Genomic DNA, 23,023 nt, shown 5'->3' with positions numbered 1-23,023 from the left:
GCCACTTCCTGTCATTTCAAAGAAGAACTGAACTTCCCAGGTTTCACCTCATTTCATCAAAGGCACATTCCAAATTTTTCAACTGGCAGATTTAAAAGGATTCCCAAAAGTTTCACCACTGAGCAGAGTCACTACAACCTGAATGAATTCCAATGAGCCACTGAGGGATTCTGGAATCGTATGTTTCACAGTCAAGGTAAAGGCATTGATTTAAACTCAGTGGAAGGAACAAAAAGTGTATCACTTACAGAATATTCATTTTAGCAAGGTGTTTTCCCACCAAGGTTATATTTTCTACCATGAACACTCTAGAGGGAACAATGTGAGCAGAGCTGATAGGTAGAGGAATTTAGAAGACAGTAACTACTACAATTTAACCGATCTAGAAGTAAGATGATAACAACCAGGAATTCTTACTAATATTCTCATGGTAGCTAATGAATAAATATGAACCAAATCAATCTGTGTGAGCACTCAAGAGTGGGATTAAAAAATCTTATCCACAGAGGTAAAATCAGAGTTGGGAAATAGACCCTCTGGAAGTGGAGAGAGAACATATCTAATCAGTGTGTTCCAGTTGTTCGTGTGAAGAATCTTGAAAGAATTCACAACAAATAAGCAGGAAGTGTGAGTTCCCGATACACAGCCTGCATCCTATCCAACAGGTGGCCTTGGGTCAGGTCCCTGGCTTTCACTGATTCTCTGAACAGCAGTTTTATTTGTTCCTGTCCTCCTTATTAGAACGGCTGAGCTCTGACATGTTCACTCTTCGTAAGGCGGTGACTGTTAAGGCAGGCATTTACACTGGATGCTCAACTCACTGATAGGGAATGAGACCCCTCGGTGTCATTGGGACAGGGCAGCACAAACTCAAAAGCCTGGAGGGGCACTGAGGTCACCTTCAACGACAGAATCATTAACCTTCATTTCCGTTTGGTACAGACATCAGAAGACAGGAGCTCAATACATTTTCTTTCCTTTTCAAAACGATTCTACAAGGTGAGCGTAATTAGCCCTACTTCTCGAAGAACAAAAAGAAATTCTTAGATTAAAGCATTCATTTAAGTTATAAAGCAAGAAAATGATGCCCAGTGTTCGATGCTGAAAGAAGATGTAAATTTTTTGGAATGAGATTCAGCAGTCTGCAACAAAAATCTTCACAGAAGAAGCAATGACACATGCACACAGTATTTACACTGAAGGATCTACTTCAGTATTATTTAATGGTGAATAAATAGCAATGAGAGCTGTTTTGCCAGTGAAGCATTACGTAGGCTTCAAAAAAACATCTTTTCAAATGAGTAATGACACAGAAAGATGTTCACAATATAGCAAAAGAAAGACAAAATAATCCCACTTTTTTCATAACAAACATATGTGTACATTGGTAAATACACGTGGACACACGGAAAGTTTTATATCACAATGTGAAACACAGATACTCTAAGCATAGTTTAGGATAATTATTGCACTTGAAGAGCTGATATGACTTTAAGAAAATGGTTAAAAATTATTTTTAAAAGAAACCACACAATGCTGCCCTATACCACTATGCATGTAAAATTTTTGTTCAGGTGGGTTTCTAAATGGCTATTTACCTATAAAAACATACTTTCTGGCAGTGGATTTCTCTTTATGCTAATAATTCTTGAGGCTTCAGGACTGTTTCACATATGTGACCTTAACTTACTTCACTGAAGAGCCCATAAACTATGACTACGACTTAACTTTACAGAGAGTAGAGGGCTCAAGAGGTAAAACACAGTATCAGAGAAGTGAAAAAAAAACAAAAACAAAAATCATCTTTGTTTAAAGCTTTGTTATTAAATCCCTATGATAAACATACAACCAAAAGCCTTTTTCACACAGAATAATCATGCTGAAGACACATGAACTCTGCTTTGTGTTCAGGAGTTGATAGTTGGCCTATGCTTGTTACGATGTCTGGAGGGGCTGGTGTTGTGACATAATGGGTAAAGCCACCGCCTGCAGGGCCTGCCTCCTACATGGGCTCCAGGGAGAGTCCCTGCTGCCCCACTTGAGTTGCAGCTCCCAGCTGATGGCCTGGGGAAAGCAACAGAAGATGGCCCATGTGCTTGGGCCTCTCTTACCCACATGGGAGACCTGGAAGAAGCTCCTGGCTCCTGGCTTTAGGACTGGTCCAGTCTAAGCTATTGCAGCCAGCTGGGGAGTGAACCAGTGGAATGAAGATTTCTCTGCCTCTCCCTCTTTCTTTAACGCTTTCAAACAAATAAATAAATATCTTTTTAAAAAAGATTAACTTATTTTGAAATATTTCAACAAATGTATTATGATGGTGTGTTTCTTAGTTCAAGCATATTTATCAGACGCAGCCAGTTGCCCTAACATGAGCTTCACAACGCAAAGGTTGTCTCTGAGCATTTTAATCACTCTAATCTCACTCTCCAGAAACTTCCATCATCTTTATCCTTAACATACAGTGAAAGCTTTGATAACCAGAAGAAGGAGCATTAAAATTTTGAGTTTTCACTGGAGGTATCAGTGGCTGTTAACTGAATAAGAATTTGCCAACAAGGGGCCCTAGTGGCTAAAGTCTTCGCCTTGCATACATCAGGATCCCATACAGATGCCGGTTCTAATCCCAGCAGCCCCACTTCCCATCCAGCTCCCTGCTGTGCCTGGGAAAGCAGTCAAGAATGGCCCAAAGCCTTGGGACCCTGCACCCATATGGGAGAACCGGAACAGGCTCTAGGCTCCTGGCTTTGGATTGGCTCAGTTCGGGCTGCTGCAGCCACTTGGAGAGTGAATCAACAGATGGGAGGTCTTCCTTTCTGTCTTTCCTCCTCTTTGTATATCTGACTTTCCAATAAAAACAAATAAATACTTAAAAAAAAAAGAATTTGCCAACAATAGCCAACTTATTTGCACATAGCTCAGTAAGCAAAAATGGTTTCCACAAATGATGGCTTTAATCAACAATATTAGGGAATACTAATTTTGAACCCCAGTTCAGCCAACTGTTAACTTTCCCAAAATATTAATCCATTCTTTCCCTTCATAGACTTACATTCCAAAAAATCCCATCTAATTATCATGTTTTGCAACAAAATCTAAAAAATACACAAAAAGTCAACTCAATCAGTGACATGCAATAAAATTACCTTTCCCATTATTTTTAGAGTGTAATTTTACAGAACACAGGTGTTTTACAAATGTCTGCACTGAAATAAGGCAAAAACATTTGCAATAAAAACTGAGTGTGTAAAGGTGACTTCAGAATTGGAACTTCAACCATATCCTTCAAAATTGGGTTCAAACCGACTGCACCAATCAGCATAAATGCCACGAACCATTTCAACATAACAACAATCTGGTCAGTACCATGATGGCATATGAAACTGTACTGAATACTCATTCACTAACCTCAGCTTTTCAAGCCAGTACCTTCTGGTCCAGGTTCATTTCAGAACCTAGACTTAAGAAAAATGAAAACAAGGCCCCATCACCCAGAAACCTCTGGGAATCAAACAAGAGTTCTTTGGACCAATACGCCACACAAAACAAAATCAGGCAATCTATACCTAAAAAAATTCTGATAATATGTTTTTTTTAATTTATTTTATTTTATTGTATAGTTGTTGACAATCTTTACATAGTTAATTATGGTTAAAAAAAGGTTCAGGGGTATAGGGAAGTGGGTAATTCTGATAATATGTTAAGTGTGATTATCATCACAATTGATGACAATAATAAAATACAACTGCTCTATAGGAGCACTGCAACAAGCAAATGAAAATGCAAAATGAAAGGATTTTGCTCTAAAGAAACTTTAAAAGAATGCTACAAAGGCAACAGAGTATATAAATGTCATGTGTAAGCACACACACACAAAAATCCCTGCTCTACTCATAGAGGGTTCACAGGATCTTATAACTAAAAGAGACTTCCTCTCACCCAGCTGCTTACCATCTCCATGGATGCCTGTGCTCCCTGGAGTGCAGAGCTGGAAACCTCTAAGAATGGCCAGTCAGGAACTCTAGGTCTCTGTGCTTTCCTACTCACAGTATCAGAACAACAACACTAGCCATTGCAAAGGTTTCTAGGGGATCAACAAAATTATAACGGTCCTTTTATCAATAGTACACGGTAAGCACTCAATAATTATTAACTATTACTACCCTTACGTTAAATAATTATTATTGTAGTATATAGGAAGGGGCTTTCTGAAATTTCTCTGAAAATGGAGTAAAAAAACAATGCACCTCAGTGCCTCCATCTTGCTCTGTTTAGCCTTGTACATGTAGGGAAGGTGCTCCTTGTATCTCGGGGATTTCAGAATGCTCTGCACTTCACTGTCCTGCGGGGAGACCATGCTAAGACCAAAGAAAGAAGCTGCCTGGGGCAGCTGAGGCATCAGCTCAAGTGAGACCTCCAACCCCAAGAGGACTCCACCTCTAAGATAACTGTGAGAAAACTCCAAGCTCTGATGAAGCCAGAGCTGGAAAGTCAACCAGAGAAAGGTACAGCTATGAAGTTTGGTGCTGAGGAGCTCAAAGCCCAACCCATGCAGTCAGCCACCTGAAGTAGCAATCCCAGCCAAGGTACTGCTACTTCCTTACAGATGTGAAGTGGGAGGGAAAAGCCTGCTTTCTCCCCTACTAACTGTAAAGAGCCAAGAATTGCAGGATGGTGAAGATCATAAGAGAGCCTTACCTAAACCACAGACACTTTGAAAGCAACACTCCCCATTCTGACACACCCAGCAGAGGATGACCGCAAATGGTGCATGGCAGATGTACAGTTTGTTTGAATGACAAAGCATTTTATCATCCAGGCACAGCACCAAACCCAGTACCAGCCCCACAGAGCCACTGGCAGGCCCTTAAAAAGTAGGGCTTTCTTCCCTCACCTCACACTCTCAATTCAGCCCCCCGCCTAAAGGGGCTGCTTTCATCTTGAGCCTGGATGAAAAGCAACCGAGGTCCCTGAGACACTAGTGCTTGAATGGGCAAGACATTACTCCAAAGAAGTCAGACATTATAGAAGGTGTCAGAAGGTTTGCTTGTTACATGAATCTAAAGTTGTGCATTTTTCAATAAAACAGTGATATTGGACAAAGATAATAAAAACTTCTTATAAACTTTTTGAAGCTCCCTTGTATACTAGAAATATAATTACTCAGTCTATTTATTTCTCTTAATTACATTATAAGTATTCCCCACATTAACATGGGCTCTTCATCAGCGTATTTTTAATTTAATGGGCCACAAATGGCACTTTAGTTTTACTTTGATTTGGAATTTTATAACAATTATCAAGGGCAATTATTTTTGCATATTTGTTTATTAACTATATTTTGTTTTTATTATGTCTGTGCATGAGTCTTATTCAATAACTATACTAAAATTCCCATGGTTTCTTAAAATTAATGTTAGTACAAAGCAGAAACAAGCTTACCTTCTGGGCACCCTGTCGTAAGAACGTGCTGGCAAAAGTTTCTAAAATACAGTTGAGAAAGCCGGCCCCTGTGATCGAAATTCTGCCTCTTTGAATGAACTCTGTCCTACAAACACAAAAACAAAAGAATCTTTGGTATTATTCTTCATTTGGATATGTAAACTACAAACATTTCCAGGAGAATAATTAACATTTAACATCGACACAAAATAATATGCATAATAACTTTCTGTAACAACAACGGATTTTATCAAGAGTAGATGTTCAGTTCAGCTCAAATTATAAAGTATTAATTTCATGTGGCAAATGCCTTTTTTAAATTGATTCTGAGACAATTATCATCAATATGAGTGCAAATTATTTACATCTGCTGTAACTCGGTTTCCTCACATGTAAAATGGGAATGACCATAGGATTTTCCTGGTACAGCTTTGGTAAAAACTAACTGACGTAACACACACCAACAGGAACATGAGGAATCAGTGACACATAACAAGCATTATGAGATGTTAGCTATTAGTGCCAAAGAAGACAGAAACAGAACGGAAAGCCAGAAGCCTGAAAGAATTTCATTAATCCTTGACCTTGGAGAGACAGGATAGAAAAAGAAATAATGCCACCATCTCTACACATCCTGATTGTCAACGTTCTACTATATTTTCTCCACTTCATAAAACAGGAATGTGCTTACAGTTGAGAATGACCTAAAGAATTGAAAAGGAAGTGCTAGGCCTCATTCCCAGGAGACACACATTAGCAACAATGTATGACCCAAATTGTCTTGGTGAACTTTAAAGCCAGTTAAGAGGCGACAGCATCCTGGGGAGCCAAGAAATACCGCATAAGCAAGCTTGTTGCAATCACTCGTGATGACCCCTTCCCACCAGTACAGCACAACCCAATCAGGAGAGAACTCCCATTTCCCAGCATCTCCACAGGACACGAGGAGAAGAGCTAAATGTGCACCCTTCATTACAGATTCCTGGGGGGCTGCCAAGGGACTGACACAAAAATCTGAAGACAATGGCAGCCTATTTCAGATGCAACAGGCAGGGTGAACTGCTACAGCACTACAGAGTAAGCAGTAGAACAGACACCCAACAGGACAAAGGATTAAGAACTCTTGAGAACACATGCAAACCTCTATAAATGGGAACTCAGACATACAAGTCAAAAGAAGATGCAAGCCCACAGCAGACGGAGGGGTCCCCAGGATCTCCAGCTGGGCTGAGGGGTGAGAGTCTGGAAGGGCTGTGTGTGTGTGTTCATGTACTAGTATCTTCAAAAAAAGATACATTTTTAAAAAAGCACACAAAGAACCATAAAACATGGTCCAATCAAAGTAACAAAGCGGATGTCAAGCAACTGGTTAAGAAACAGACATCTAAGAATTACCTGACAAAGAATTCAAAATAACTGTCTTAAAAATGGATTGATGAGGTACAGATTGGCCTGCAAGGTTAAGGTATCATTAGTGATGCCCACTCACTAGGTTGGAATGCGTGGGCTTGATTCCAGCTCTGTTCCTGACTTTAGGCTCCTGCTCACACATACCCTGTAAGGCAGTGGCAAAGCCTCAAGGATACGGGTTCCTGCCAGCAGCACAGAACTGGCCTGAGTTCCTGCTCTCCTGGCACTGACTGGCACAGTCTCAACTTGGAAGGGCATTTGTGTCGCCGCCCTGCAGCGACACTAAAATGACGAGGAATCTCGAGGGCCTGGAAAAAACAGGAACCGCCACCGCGACCGGCACACACCCCCCAAACGAACACACACACAAACGAACGAACAAAAAGCCACCAAAAACAAGGCGAACGAAGACAGGGAGGCAAGGGAATGAGCCGAACGGAAAGGTTAACTGCCGAAAGCGAGCTGCTTATATTTAGTTCTCCACCAATCACTTCTGCCCGTGGGTCCACAGGGCGCTGTCTGATAGGCCAGCAATCGCAGGGGGGGAGGATTAGCCTATCCTTGTGACTTCCTGCCTGCCTACTGGAGGCACAAATCCCGCCTCCTGGCACTCAGCCAGCCGCCATCTTGCGGCCCCTCATAGGTAGGGTCGGCCGCTCCCCACACATTTGGAGATTGAACTAGCAGATGAGGACAATTTTATCTCTAATCCTTCTTTCCATCTCTTGCGTCTTCCGTCCCTCATTCCCTGTCCTCTTAAATAATTATTTTAATTGAAAATTTAAATGAAAGTGTTCAGTAGGCTACAGAAAAACATATAGACAACAGATGCCAAAACAATACAAGGATATCAACAAAGAATTTAAAAAAAACCCGAAATTTATCATTTAATAATACAACAAATGAACGGAAAAAATTCACCAGAGGGGTTCAAGAATAGACTTGATCAAGCAGAAAAAAGAATCAGCAAACTTGAAGTCCCTTTAAAAGGAAAAAGAACAGCCAGAGTAGTGGCATAGCCACCTAAGCCTCCAACTGCGGTACTAGAATCCCGTATGCGCACCAATCTGAGTTTCAGATGCTTCACTTCCAATCCAGCTCCCTGCAGCACGGGATGGCCCAAATTTGGGGACCCCTGCACTCACATAAGAGACCCACAAGAAGCTCCTGGCTCCCAGCTTCAGACTAGCCCAGCTTTAGCCATTACAACCTTCTGAGTAGTAAACCAGCAGATGGAAGTCTCTTTATTCCCTCATTTTCTTTCTGTAATTCTGCCTTTCAAATAAAACAATAAACAAATCTTTAAAAGGGAAAAAAAAGACACTATGAAGGGACAAGAAGAGAACCCAAGAAACTAACTAGACAACATCATGCAGTTTGTTGCTCACATATTATGGGAATCTTAAAAAGGGAAGATTTCAAACTGCCGAAAGTAGATAAACTAAGAATAGTACACACAGCAAAGACGTCCTTCAGAAACGAACCAGAAGCATACTGCAATTACTTTTCGCTTTGCCCCACTAACTCACTTATTCAACTCACTGACTGTATGCTAGACATCAGAGACAGCAGCAAAGGCCCACGGGTAGCGAGAGGGGTTCTGGCTCCGGATTCTCAATGACTAGCGGAAAAGACAAATACATAAATGATAAAGCATCAACAGAGGCAGAGCTTTCCACCAGAAGAACAGAGAACATCTGAAGGGCTGCCATTACCTTAAAGTGCCCACTATCTAGTCAGGGGCTTGACAGATTCTTCCCGTATGTTAGGAAATGGATTGAAAAGATAAGTGGGAACAAAGTTGCAACACAAGGGTGTTCAGCTGAGGTCTGACTCAATGCTAAAAGCAATAAGCCCTTCTCTTCTGATGACACAAAGTCACACTCAAAAAATGGACAATTACGTGTGCACCACTGACTAAAAGGCCAGTTTTAAGACTTCTATATAATCCCTTAGCCACCACTTTCAGCACACTGCTTATACTAAACTCAGTTTGTTGAGCATTTGCTAAATGAATGAATAAAAACAAGTAATTTGCAATTTTAAAAAAAGGTGAACAAATGGAATGGCTTTAGTGCCCTTGTAAAAGAGACTGAAGGTAGTGCCCTTGCATTCAGTCTTTTTGGCACAGCGACATCAGACTCCGCACAGAATGGCAGCATCCGATATGAGGATCTGTTGAAACCCTAGCTGCTCCCACTTACCAACCAGCTGCATCCTAATGTGCCAGGGAAAGCAGGCTGGGACGACTCAAATACCTGGGGTCCTGACCCCTACGTGGGAGATCAGCACAGAGTTCCAGGCTACTGGCTTCAGCCTGGCCCAGCCCTGGCCACTGCAGTCACTCAGAAAGTGACACAGCAGGTGGAAAATAACTCTGTGTGTGTGTGTGTGTGTGTGTGTGTGTGTGTGTGTTCCTCTCTCTCTAAAATGCTTTCAAGTAAGAACTTCGCATTCTTGCCACATTCAATCCCACGAGGACACTGTATCCAACCCTTCTGCACAGCTCTCTGAGCCACCTGTTACTGACGCCCCACCTACTGGGGCCTTAGTGCTGGACTTCCCAGTCTATCAAACTGTCCCCCCACACACAAGCACACACACTCAATTATTTGTACATTAAAAAAATGAAATCCTGACATTTGCAACAAAATCAATGTAACTGAAAGTCATTATGTTAAGTGAGATAAATGAGACACAATAAGACAAAGTAGGTTACCCTCATATATACAGGTTTCTAAAAGTCAATCTAAGCCTATGATAATGATTACTAGAGCCTGGCAGGTGGCATAGAGAGAGATTGGAGACAACAAAACACAGAAACACTCTAGTGTGGAACAACATGGTGGAGTGACCAGTTCACAACAACATAATGTACTGTATGAAGAACTGAGAGGGGCTAATAGTCTCAGAACACAAACAAAAAAAAAAATGGAAATGTTAAGTGCCTGCCTTTTATTTATTTATTTATTTATTTATTTATTTTGAGATAGAGAGGGCGAGAGATCTCCCATCCATGGGTTCACTCCCCAGGTGGCCATATCACATGGAACATGCCTGGAGTCGCCTCTGAGTCTCCAGGTGGGTAGCAGAGCCCTAGGGACTTAGACCATCCTCAACTCTTTTTTTTTTCAGACAAACAGCAAGCAGCTGGATGGAAAATGGAGCAGCAGGAACATTAACTGGCACCCACATGGGATACTGGCACCACAGCAGCTTCACCTGCTTCACTACAAGCCCAACCCCTAATTGCCTCATGTGAAGTTTACACTTGTGCATGTGTTGAAACATTTCACGGTACCCCATAAAACATGTACAAGGATTATGTGCCATTCGAAAAAATGTCTCACATACATATAAATATATGTATTCAAAAATCTGCTTCTCTACTTTCTTCCATCTCTATGGAAAAGACATTGGATAAACATGACCGCATACACACAGACACACATACACAAAATGATATCCTGAGAAAACACCAGCTCCCACAAGCTGTGATTCTGCTAACGTGATTTCTATAGACAGTCCTGTGTCTATAAACAATAAAAGGAACTTTCAGAATTGCCCTTCCCCTCCCTGCCTCTATCCCTTTCTTTCCCTGCCTTCCACAGACGATCACACACACACACACACACACACACACACACTTATCCCATCGAATCTGACAGAAATACCTTCAGTCTAAGCAGCTTCCATCTCTCAGATTTAAGCCCATTTAAAATGATTTGCTCATGTAAAACCATATCCTAGTGACACTAATCTTTGCTGTCTCTATTCTGCATTACGCAAAGTAGAATTTTACAGCGATTTTCACGAAGGAAAATGTGAAGTTGAGCAGTCTCACACTCCTGGGAGAGATGTACTCGTCAGTCCTGAAGGCAAAGGGCAGGCGAGGGATTAATAAAAGTCTCTCTGACATCATATTCTAACCAATATTTCTTGTGCCACTTCAGGGAGAAGAAAGTCTACAGAAAAGCACTTTCTAGGTTTGTGTCACATATGAGAATAAGCGTGCAGTAAAGCAGGGTCATGCTCCCGCCATCAACAGGATGAGGGTTTATCCTATTGTATTTGAAGACCGTCAGAGGAAAATGTTGCACTTTCCTTCCATAATTCATTGACAAAACACATGAGACATTTTCTTCTTGCGTCCTAAATCCCTCCTGCTAGGATTAACCTCCATTTCAGTTCCTGCGCAAATCACAGCAAGATACAATGATACAGTTTCATTTCAGCTCTATGAAAAAAGCAGAAAGCATGGCTAAATGGATGAACAAACAGAACCTCTGAAGTTGCTGCAGAATCCACTGATTGACAGAGTCCACTTTAGATTCTCTGCCCAGTTTTTCAATGCCAGCATGTGGCTGGGGTAGTTGATTTGTTCTGCCCTCTGTTGTGATGCCAGGTGTCCCCTGCAGGTTCTGATAGACTGCCATGTCCTCCATGAGCACCTGCATATGCTGTCCACTGCTCCATCTGAGCCACTAAGGAGGCCCAGCTCTGACACATACACTCTATGGTCAGACCATGCAACCTGCAATTCTCTCCATGGTTGGGGTTCTGAGTCCAGCAATTCAGTTGGGGATATCCCCATAGGAACTTCATCTGAGGTGATTCCAGACCTGATTCTTGTATGTGCTTGCCAATACGGGGTCTGGCACAGTCTGTTGCCCCAATCAGCGCATGCATATGCTGGTGGTTGCCACTGCTGGGTCAGTTCTGCCTCGAGCCCTGTCTTCTACACAAATCAAAGGGTGTTGGAGTCAAGCCTAGTTCAACCCAACCAGCCCCACTATCCAACCCACACATGTGCTGGAGGGTGCCACTCTCTGTCTAGCCATGCCTGCCCCAGTCCCAGTTCTCATGCTCACCAGTGGGAGTTGTAACCCAAGAGGGGGGTGCCCACTATTTCCCTACTAGGCCCATTCCTTGAGAGCTTGTTTGGAGGTTCTAGCAGAGGAGCACAGCTACTCGTATACCCTTGACAAAAGACCAGTCCTCCTCTAGCAGGGATGGTTGTCCTCTTTGATCAAGCAAACAGCTCTTCAGGAGGGATACACATGGAGCAGTGAGGGAGGAAGGGGACACCCACCTAGCCAGCCAGATCAGCTGAATCAACCCTGGTAATCAATGGAGTGACAGATGTCACAGTCCGATAGCCCTCACAGCCTACTAGGCCCATTCCTACTCCCAGACCTTGCACTCTCCAGGTGGTTCTGAAGTTTAACTTGACAGAATTTGCTCCACCCAATTACTTTCAAGTAATTAACTTGAAAGGTAGACAAAGAGTTCCAATCTATTGGTTAACATCCCACATACCTGTTGATGGCCAGGACTGAGTGAAGGATGAAGCTGGGAGCCAGGAACTCAACCCAGGTCCCCTTCGTGGGCACAGGAACCCAATTACTTGAGTCACTCCTGGCTCCCAGTGCACTGAAAGCTAGAAGGCTAGAGTCAGGAGCCAGAACAGGATATCACACGCAGGCACTCTGACAGGGGACACGGGCAGCACAACCAGGGTCCTATCCACTTAGCTAAACGTCCAACACCAAATCTTTCCATACAGAAATCTAACCAAAATACGTTAAAATATAAAATGCACAGAATTTCTAACTGAAATCCCACTTTGCTCAGTCTACTAAAAAATTAACTGAGTAAGTAGAAAATAGGTAGCAATAGAGATTTCATCACAAAACCATTTGTAACAGCAAAAATTCAGAAACAGTCTAAGTAATGGACCAAGAAAATTATTACCAGACACTAACTCTGGGTGATAAGAATCTTCCTCCAAATTGGTTAATATTTTTCATAAGATGCTTGTATCATTTTTTCCTGGATGACTATCTTTAAAATAATATGTATATAGGGCCCGGCACAGTGGCCTAGCGGCTAAAGTCCTCGCCTTGAACGCCCCGGGATCCCAAATGGGTGCCGGTTCTAATCCCGGCACCTCCACTTCCCATTCAGCTCCCTGCTTGTGGCTTGGCAAAGCAGTCGAGGACGGCCCAAACCTTTGGGACACTGCACCCGCGTGGGAGACCCGGAAGAGGTTCCAGGTTCCTGGCTTCGGATCGGCGCGCACCGGCCCGTTGCGGCTCACTTGGGGAGTGAATCATCGGACGGAAGATCTTCCTCTCTGTCTCTCCTCCTCTCTGTATATCTGACTGTAATAAAATAAATAAATCTTTAAAAAATATATGTATAAAACAGAAAGAAATGAGAGAAAAAGTATGGTACCCCTGGATCCTCACACCAATTATCATTTTACATAAGAAGGATGAAGGTGCAGTTCTGTTTACTGATAGCCCAAACTCATGCAAAAATCAGGGTTAAAATGAACTAAATGAGAGGCTTTTCTTACAGAAAGTCATGACAATTTCATCCTTTCCCTATTTCTTTGTATAGAGAAAATAGCTCTAGTCTCAGAACCCAACCTTTAACTGAATCGTCTTTTATGCTTTATCCCAAATATCTCTGGCCTGTTTTTAAAAAGGTGGTGTCATAAGGAAAACTGAAAAAAAAAAAAAAAAAAGGAGGTGTGGTGCAGAGCAAACCCAGCTCTGATGCCAATGAGACACAGCACGCACACCCCTCAGGAAACAGCCGGAGACTCTAGAATTATCACCACAGGACCTACCCAACAGGAGAAAGAATGTTTTTGGACAAGTGCCAGGTTTTTAAAAGTGGACTTTGGGTTTCTAGTTTTCAATTATTTTGGCTTGAGGACATTGCTATTTTCCCTAAAATGATAGATGCATAATTTAAAAAACCATATGGAATAATAATAACACAGTAAATTATCCTCCGAAATCACAGTTCACAACAATAATTACTGCCAACGTTTAGTGCTTGTCATAGTTTGCCTTCGCTTTTAACCTCTTTCAAAGAAATTAATCATTCTTCACTCATTATGTTGTGCAGTTAAAACCATTAATAGACAACGGTGACCAGGTATTGTGGCGTAACAGTTACGTAGTCACGTGGGAGGCCTTCCATCCCATATCCAAGTGCCTAGCTCATTTCCCAGGCACTGCCTGCTAATGCTTACCCTTGCAGACAGGAAACAACGGCTCCCGTACTGGGTCCTTGCCACCCGTGTAGGAGACTGGGCTCAAGTTCCCAACTCCTGGCTTTAGCCTAGACTGCCCTTGGCTATTGCAAACATTTAGGACGTGAACCAGAGATGAAAGAGCTCCCTTTTGACTCCCTCTGTTTTTCAAATAAAATAAAAATAAATTTTAGAAACTTTAAATATACTAGGTGCTGAGCACATCTGGGAAATGAACACTCTCATGTGCTATGGACGCAAGTGTACATTAGCATATTAACACATCGGCAGGGAACAGACAGGATCTATATGGTAAAGACTGCATATCTGTATCTCCCCAACATTTATATGTTAAAAACCTTAACCTACACTGGGGTGGTATTAGAAGATGGGTAGGAGATGGGGCCTCTGGGATGTGATTAGATTAATAAGAGATCATGAGGGTACAAGCCTCAGTGGATTAAGGTCCCAAAAGACAGACTATAGCTCACTCCCTCCACCCTGAGAGGATACAGCAAGAAGACAAATATTTGCAAACCAAAAAGAGTGCCTCACCAGGCACTGGATGGCCAGTGACCTAATCTTGGTTTTCCCAGTCTGCAAATCTGGGAGAAGTTGGTGTTTAAACTGCTCCATCTACATTACTCTCTAGTCCAAACTAAAATACTATATACAAACTAAAAATCCCAACCAATTTTTTTAAAATTGATATAATTTACTTACTATAAAATTTGCCTTATATAATGTACAATTCATAACAGTTTAGTATGTTCAGAAATGTACCACATCAACATTAATTCCAAAACATTTTTACGACCTCAATAAATAATCTCCATACCCATTACTAGTTATTCTCTACTCCCACTTCCCCTTGGACCACGGCAACCACTAATCTACTCCATGTATCTATGGATTTGCTCTTTCTGAAACTTCAAATAAAGGAGCCTATAAGCTGGATTTCAAATAAAGGGGCCTACTTTATAACTGGCTTCTTCAACTTGGCAAAATATTTCCAAGGTTTGTCCACATTAGGACATGAATCCACACCCCATTCCTTTTTGTGGCTAAACAATGTATCAAATGTGTGTATACAGCCTAGTGATTATGGACTTATCAGCAGATGGACATTTTATCTCTTTACTGCATTCTGTCTATTATGAACAATGCTGCTAAGGATTTTTAAAAAAGATTTATTTATTTTTATTGGAAAAGCAGATAAGATTTACAGAGAGGAGGCGAGACAAAAGACCTTTCATTTGCTGCCTCACTCCCCAAATGTCTGTAGCCCAGGCAATCTGAAGCCAGCAGCCAGGAGCCTCTTCCAGGTCTCCCACGCGGGTGCAGGGTCCCAAGGCTTTGGGCTGTCCTTGACTGCTTCCAGGTCATCAGCAGGGAGCTGGAAGGAAAGCGGAGCAGTGGGACACAAACCAGCATCCATGTTGGAATTTGCAGGCGGAGGATTAACCCGTGAAGCCATTGCATCAGATCCTCATGGTATTTTTTTTTTTGTATGAGGTTTTCTCAGCCTTTTTTCAATTGGAGTCAACTCTGCAGCTAGGAAAAGGCTCTGACAGTGGTCTGACCTGCATTTCCCTAATGACTAGTGGTGCGGAACAGCTTTTCATGTACTTATTGGTCGTTGATGCACCTTATTTTGATAAAAGTCTACTCAAATATGCCATCCAGTCTGAGCAGTAACAGTTCTCTATGCACTGTGGATCACAGACACCTACCAGATACAGGGTTCGTCGATATTTCCTCCTGTGCCCTGGATTCTTTTCACCTTCTTGACTGGATCCTGTGAAGCCCACAAAAGCCTCTTAAATTCATCTTTTTCACTTTCTTTCAAAAATGGACTAAGAGACAGAGAGTGACCTTCTACCCACCGATTTACTTCCCGAACACCCACAGCATCTGACGCTTGGACCTTTGTCAGGCCTGGAACTCAATCTGGGTCTCCTGCAGGAGTTCCAAGTTCCTACGCCATGGCCACTGCTTCTCAGGATGTACGTGAGATGAGGAAACGGAGCAGCAGCAGAGACTCGAGTCAGACACTCCAACATGAGATGCAGGCATCCTAAGTATAACCTATTTAAATGCTTCTGTTGTGTGGGCTTTTAGTGTTCAAGCTAAGAATCCCTTGTCTAACCTCAATTCACAAAATCATACCAAAGTTTCTTCTAACCTGTTACTAAATTGACCTTAAATTTTCTACAGCTTAATTACACTTGTCATAACAGCTATACAATGTTTGTCAAAACTCATAGAAATGTAAGCTAGGAAGAACAAACTGGATTATTTGTAAATAACCTCAATAAATTTTGACACCTTAAAATTCTACTTTAGTTTCATATACACGGAATATCTACAAATACTGCAGTAGTATTTGTAGTAACGAGTTATCAAATTAGAGAAAAGTAGTTAAATAAAATGTAGCCATAGGACTGAATTCTGTGCAACAGTTGAAAGCAACTAGCAAGTATTATATATATGATACATATATACACATATATATCATATGTATATTTGATATATATATATATCAAAAGGGTAAAACTCAAATATTCTAGCAAATCAAAAAAGCACACAGCATGAAATCATGTGTGAAAAAACATATACAAAGTCACACCATACAGCTCTATGAACACATATGCAAGTGTTTAAAAGTGATTTGTTAAAGGACTCAAAGGATATTCACAAACTGCAAACGCTTGCCACCGCACATGACAGAAGTCACCAGGATGGGGAGGCTGGTCAGAAAGGAGTTGAGCTTTGTCATTCCCCCCTCCAAAAAAAACATGAATTAACCACTTGTGAGTTTAAAGAGCAATAATAAGGAATTTGTTCGAGCTGTACGCAGAGATTACCAAGTATAAAATCATACTTTTTTCTTTAACGTATCTGCACATAGGCACATTCCTGCACCCAACACACACACACACACAGACATATACACATAGGATCTTACCAATTTGGATTTTCCACACTTTCCCGGAAGACAGATTCTTCCTTCAAGGATGCATACTGTGTCCATGTAAGGCAGTGACTCTGTATTGCCATGTTTCTTTCCTGAGGATTGAGCCAGGATTCCTCTTCCAACTGGATACTGGGTACCTTTAAAATGCTCACCTGTCCAACAAATGGAGGACAGCTTTCTCACTTAGAAAAAGCAGGCAACATAAGGACTATGCAGAGCAGCTTTCAGTTACAGATAATTAACAGGACAAGTAATCACGATATGTGGATGAACGTTCACCAATGGCTGCAAGTCTGTGACCTTACTAAGTGACAGTGAGGACATGCAAATGACTGAGGATTTATGTAGGCTGTGCAGCCAGTTCCTGGCCAGATACTGCTAAACTGTTACACACTAAGCAAATTATCAGCCTCCTTCCTGTCTCCTCAAGGGCTGGTTATGGCCGTCTAAAATTGATGGATTCTAATTAGGCCCACTTACAGGCTCACATGCAGGAGGATATTAGGTAAAATATTTTCTTCATTTTAAACTTCATCCAAAAGCTTAAAACATACACTTTCCTTGCTGGAAAAGACATGGAAAACTACAAAGGCAAAACTGTACGAGTCAGAAGTATTCTTAAATTATTTAAGAATTGAGATACAAGACAAAGTTGAATGCCTTTTTAAATAATAGATTCAAAGTGTGCATATAGGGCAAAGGCAGGGTACACACTCCATGGAAAAATCCAGCAATCATCTGCCGCTACAGTGTAATACATTCCACCATCTGGAAAAGACCATAAAGATCATTCTCACTGTCATATCAGCTTTCTTTTCACTGAAGAATGAGACAGAGTCTTTTAATTCACAATGAGGAAGTGATAGAAACTTCCAGTTTTTTTCTATGACAGCACTGCGATTTAATTAGCAAGCTAATCAGCAGGAACCAAGCCGAGTTCTCCATCACACACAGAATCTCTTCCGGGTTGAAGCACCCTCCTGAGACATTTTAAAAAGTGTCTACCAAGTTGCTCTGCTCTTTCCAATAATTCTAAGATGCCTATCAAAAATCTTCTATGGCTCAAACAATGTGATCAAAAATATCCACTCACCTTTTTCCAATAAGGGATCATGAGTGCTTCAGGGTTTCAAAAAGAGAAAACAATTTGCTATCATGAAAATTTATCTCATCATCAAGGATATTATGTTACAGCACTAAACACAACAAGACTTACAGGGAGCACGAGAACAAATACTCCTGAAATAGCTGTTATATCTACCAATGAATCAGAAACTGCATTTTTTTCTTCTTTACTTAGGATCAGATTATTTACAATATGCTCTTTTGAAGTGATGTAATCATTCTTACGTAAGAATCATTTCCAGTCATCTACAGATTAGAAAAGACACTACATGAAAAATACCAAAATATCTTTAAAACAACCGTAGAATATTTCTATTAAGAACCCCTGATGAGAGAGAGAGAGAGAGGCAGAAATGGAGACAAAGTGTCCCCAGTAGCATGTGCCAAAACTGAGGTTGAAGGCGAAAGAGCTCTCTTCCTCTGAAGGGTTGTAAGTTAACAGAAGCAGGAAAACTCTATTGCTCCTCCTCACCAGAAAATGCCCTCTTTCTATAACCACTAAAAGCCACTCAAAGCCCAAGCATTTAGCCTAGGAGTTCAGATGCCGGCTTTCTGCATCCGAGTACCTGGGTTTGACAGCCAGCTCCAGCTAAGGACTTAGTTTCCCATTCATTTGTATCCTGAGAGCCAACAGTGATGGCTCATGAGACGAATTCCTTGCCAGCCATGCAGGGGACCTGGAGTGCATTGGCAGCTCCTGGCTCTGGCTGCCGGCCAGCCGTGGGGACTGCCATCACCTGTGGAGTGAAGCGGCAGACGGCGGCTTGCTTGTCTGCATGCTTGCTCACGCGCGCTCTCGCCTTCTCTGCATGTGTTTGTGTATTTCTCCTTGTTTCTCACACACACACACACACACACACACACACACACACACAAATAAATAAAACACAATAAAATTACTCAGTTACACTAACTCTGATTAAATTTTGAAATGCATTTACCTTCCTTAAAATTTCTGGAACCACATTCTTACAGACTGCAATCCTCTTTCGATAGATAACCCCTGTTGACTCATCTAGAAAAAATAATTTTTTTACACTCAAAACTCTTTCATTAATTAATGTGCCCTTTTCTTCATGTTAGTAAACCTCCTGAAGGCAATCTCAATTTACCACAGATAGAAGTCCTAGAGAAAATGTTGAATGCAAAATCCAGTTTCCTTGATGGTTTTTCTAGGCCACATCATGGACACTGCCTGACTGTGACTAAGAACCAGGGTGAAATAGCAACTCACAACATACATTCTGAAGTGAAAGATAGAAAATCACTAAGTGTTCATTGCCCTGGCCCAGCAGTGTCGATGCCCAAACAACATCAACTCCAGAAAACAGAACATTCCTTCATTACCAAACTTTACAGGATAGGTTTCTGCTACAAAATCTAAACTTGTGACTAATTACCTGCATGAGCCACAGTCACCTCTCATAAGGGAGTAGACGCTCTATGACCAGAACCATCCTGTTTGCAGTGACATTTTGAGCCAGTGATATATATATATAAACCAACGAACAGGGCCCAGCGTGGTAGCTCATTAGCTAAAGTCCTTGCCTTGCATGTGCTGGAATCCCACAGGGGGGCCGGTTCTAATCCCAGCAGCCCCTTTTCCCACCCAGCTCCCAGCTTGTGGCCTGGGAAGGACAGCCCAAAGCTTTGGGATCCTGCACCCATGTGGGAGACCTAAAAGAGGCTCCGGGCTCCTGGCTTCAGATCAGCTCATCTCCAGCCTTGGCAGCTGCTTGGGGAGTGAATCATCAGATGGAGGATCCTCCTCTCTGTCTCTCCTGCTCTCTGTATATCTGCCTTTTTAATAAAAATAGAATAAATCTTTTAAAAAAATACAACAAACATGAATTCAGAAAAAAGGAGACAGAGGTAGTGAAAAAGTTAAAATGCAGTCACTGGCTCCATAAATTACTGGGACTCAGATATGGTGCCAAAAGGTTCCTCAAACCTCTGGTTATAGTTGCCTCAATCCACGGGACTAGGAGCTTGGCTGCTAAAAAGCCATCGATAAGGCACAAAACTGACTGATCTGTGCACACCAACACAGCCTTTGTCCCTGTCACCCCTTGTTTGCCCTCTGTATACTTAAAGTGAATCAGTAATTGCTGGAAGCAAAGATGAACCCAACAGTGATGGAAATTATAATATTATTTTACAATATGCACATTGCTCTCAAATTTGATCTTCACAACAACCTTACAAAAAGCAAGGTTATGCTCCCATTTGACAGATGAATAAACTGAGCCTTGCAGTTGTAAGAAAGATAGTAACAACACCGGGCCTTAAAGTCAGATTTGTCTGATGCCAGAAAAAAATTTTTCTCCCACACCGAGTGTCAGTTCATGAGAGATTTTTTTCAGTATATTAATACTGTTGCAAAAGAACAGAAATAGTCTCCCAAAAGTTTTGTTTACCAAGTGATGTCTCATGCTTCCTAAGATGGTTGAAGAACATGTTAGACCTGCACCTGCCTGGGCAGCTCCGAGAGTCTGTTCATTTATGGTGTATATTTTCATGGCTTCCTGCATAGTTCAATCTTCAACCTTGTCAGGAAACCAGGCAGCACTGGCCGTGGTCTGTCCACCCTGCCCTAGGCAACAACGAATCATGTTGCCAGGTACTCTTAATTCTACAGTTCAATCACTTTCTGGTCACATCTCCTATCCATGCTACCAATTACACCTGTTCTGTCATCTGCAACGTTGTGTGTAGATTTATTTTAAGGGCAGAGTCATGTGTCTTTGAAAAGGTTCTTTAACCTCTTTGTACCTCAGTTTCTTCATTCATGAAATAGGAATAATCATAATAGCTACCCCATTCACTGTTCTGAAGATTAAATAAGCACACAAACCCAGGCTATATTAACTGCTCCAAAAGTATGACCTGTTACAATTACTTATGGCTTACTATCACCAATTATTGGTTAAAAAGCACACTGTTTAAAATATAACAAGGCAAACATTTACACACAGGCATATGCTTATACAATTCAGGGAACATACCTCTTGTTTCCTCCACGACTTTTACAGAGATGACGTTTTTGTCCAGAGGGTTGGGGTACTACATGAAAAACAAACAAAAAAAAAAGGGACAATTAGCCTGCATCTCTTACCAGAGTGACTTCTTCAGTAGCAACCTCAGCTGTTAGTAAAATCAGAAAATATCTTCCAAGCAACCTGTAACTAAAGGCAAGTTTTCAATCAAGCAGCTTAATTTTACTGCTCGGGTCCAGGTCAGTAGCGTATTATCAATAATCACAACTTGTACAAAATCCAGGAGAAATGAACTTTGGATCCAAACTAGCCTTGGGTGGAGAGTGGGCATACGGTTAAGCTAATTAACAAATAATAACACTACTAGTATTGAGCCAGTCTGACATAAATCAATCATGTTCTTTGCACCAGCCATTGTATTACACACCGAATTTGCAGGATCTTACATAAATCCAATAACCTCCCAGGGATAACTAGTTTGGGTGATACCATTAGCCCCAATTTCCACAAGAGGAAACTGAATCAAGATTAGACTACCTAGGACTGCACAGTTGTTTTCTGGTGGACCCAGGAAAACAAACCACTTGTTTTGCTAAACAGATTCCCTTTACCACTCGGAGACCCACAGACACTTTCTGTCTGCCTCCACAGCCTGCCCACCTAAACTACCATCAAATCACATCTGAGTTATACTAACCCAAGCCTTTCCATTGTCACTTCAATGTGCAAAGAGCCTGAAGGAGACGACGGGACTCCCACCAAGTCAGGGGACGAGGCGGCCACTGACACGGGCCTGTTGAACCCCCTGCCTGGGCTCTTTTCCCTGAGGTTTACTTCTCCATCCTCGGATCACAACTGCCAAGAGGAGCCAGTGTTGTGGCACAGCATATGAAGCTGCCATGTGTGTCTCCAACACAATGGAAAGACATGGAAGACAGCTTAAGCCCCTATTCTCATGTGGGGCAGAGGATGAAGCTCCTGGCTCTGGCCTGGCCCCACAAAGGCATTTGTGCACATCTGGAGAAGGAACCAGTAGATGGAAGAGGTCTATTCACTCTCTCTCGCTCTTTCTCCCTCTCTCTCTTTCTCTTTCTAACTTTGCCTTTCAAACAAAAGAAAGCAAATAAAAAAAAAATTCGGCCTGATAGCCCAGTGGCATGCGCCAGGATCCCATATAGGCACCAGTTCAAACCCTGGCTACCTCACTTCCCATCCAGCTCCCTGCCTCTGGCCTTGGAAAACAGTCAAGGATGGCCCACGGTCCTGCCTGCCACCTGCACGGGAGACCCAAAGTGGGCACCTGGCTCCAGGTCGGATCAGCTCCATCACTGCAGCCACTTGGGGAGTGAACCAGCAAGTCAAAGATCTTCCTCTCTGTCTCTCCTTCTCTCTGTAAATCTGACTTCCCACTAAAAATAAATAAATCTTAAAAAAAAAAAAATCAGCCAAGATTTGTCATATCCAGGGCATCATAAGGCACTGGGAAGAATCCAAGAGCAGCAAGTGGCTTGAGGAATAGGAGAGGCAGGACCCTTCACTGGGTAACCTTGGCTTTAATTCTCCCAGAATCTGAGCATCCACACAGAAATCTGTAAGTGGGACTCCCTACCTCACACTAACAGCATGCATCTGCAATGCGAAGGTATGAGTGGCCAAATTCCATGGGTAGGGCCCGAGTTTTACCCATTGCTAAAGAAGTGAGAGTACCTGGGAATTGCCACAGAAAATGTGATCAAGGTGTAAGTCCTGGAGTGGGCTGTGCGGTGCAGCAGGTTAAGTCACTGCTTTGAACATCCGCATGCCACATCGGAGCGCCTGGTTCAAGTCCCGGTATTGTGTGCTCTGACACGCTTCCTGCTAATGCACTTGCAAGCAGGATATGCTGGCCCAAGTACTTAGGACCCGGCCTTGTCTACAGGAGACTCAGATGGAGGTTCCGGCTCCTGGCCTAAGCCCAGCTCTGGCAAGCATTTGGAAAGTGAGCCAGGGATTGGAAAGATTGATATTTCTCTCTCTCTCTCTCTCTCT

General features: G+C 42.1%; 1 protein-coding gene across 4 annotated transcripts in view; it reads right to left on the bottom strand.

Moving 5' to 3' along the window:
- Positions 1–23,023, bottom strand: part of PRELID2 (PRELI domain containing 2) — a 129,543-nt gene that overhangs the window by 72,601 nt on the left and 33,919 nt on the right. For all 4 annotated transcript variants that reach the window (XM_058677666.1, XM_058677665.1, XM_004586517.2 and 1 more), the window contains 4 exons: positions 21,005–21,062; positions 18,941–19,014; positions 16,866–17,026; positions 5,440–5,545 (listed from right to left, as the gene is read on the bottom strand). In XM_058677666.1, coding sequence (XP_058533649.1) covers positions 5,440–5,545; positions 16,866–17,026; positions 18,941–19,014; positions 21,005–21,062 — 399 coding nt within the window. The remainder of the gene's footprint in view (positions 1–5,439; positions 5,546–16,865; positions 17,027–18,940; positions 19,015–21,004; positions 21,063–23,023) is intronic.

This window comes from Ochotona princeps, chromosome 19 (genome assembly GCF_030435755.1).
Source record: "Ochotona princeps isolate mOchPri1 chromosome 19, mOchPri1.hap1, whole genome shotgun sequence".
Lineage (NCBI taxonomy): Eukaryota > Metazoa > Chordata > Mammalia > Lagomorpha > Ochotonidae > Ochotona > Ochotona princeps.
Note: the sequence above shows the minus strand (reverse complement) of the source record. Positions and strands in the feature narration are given on the sequence as shown.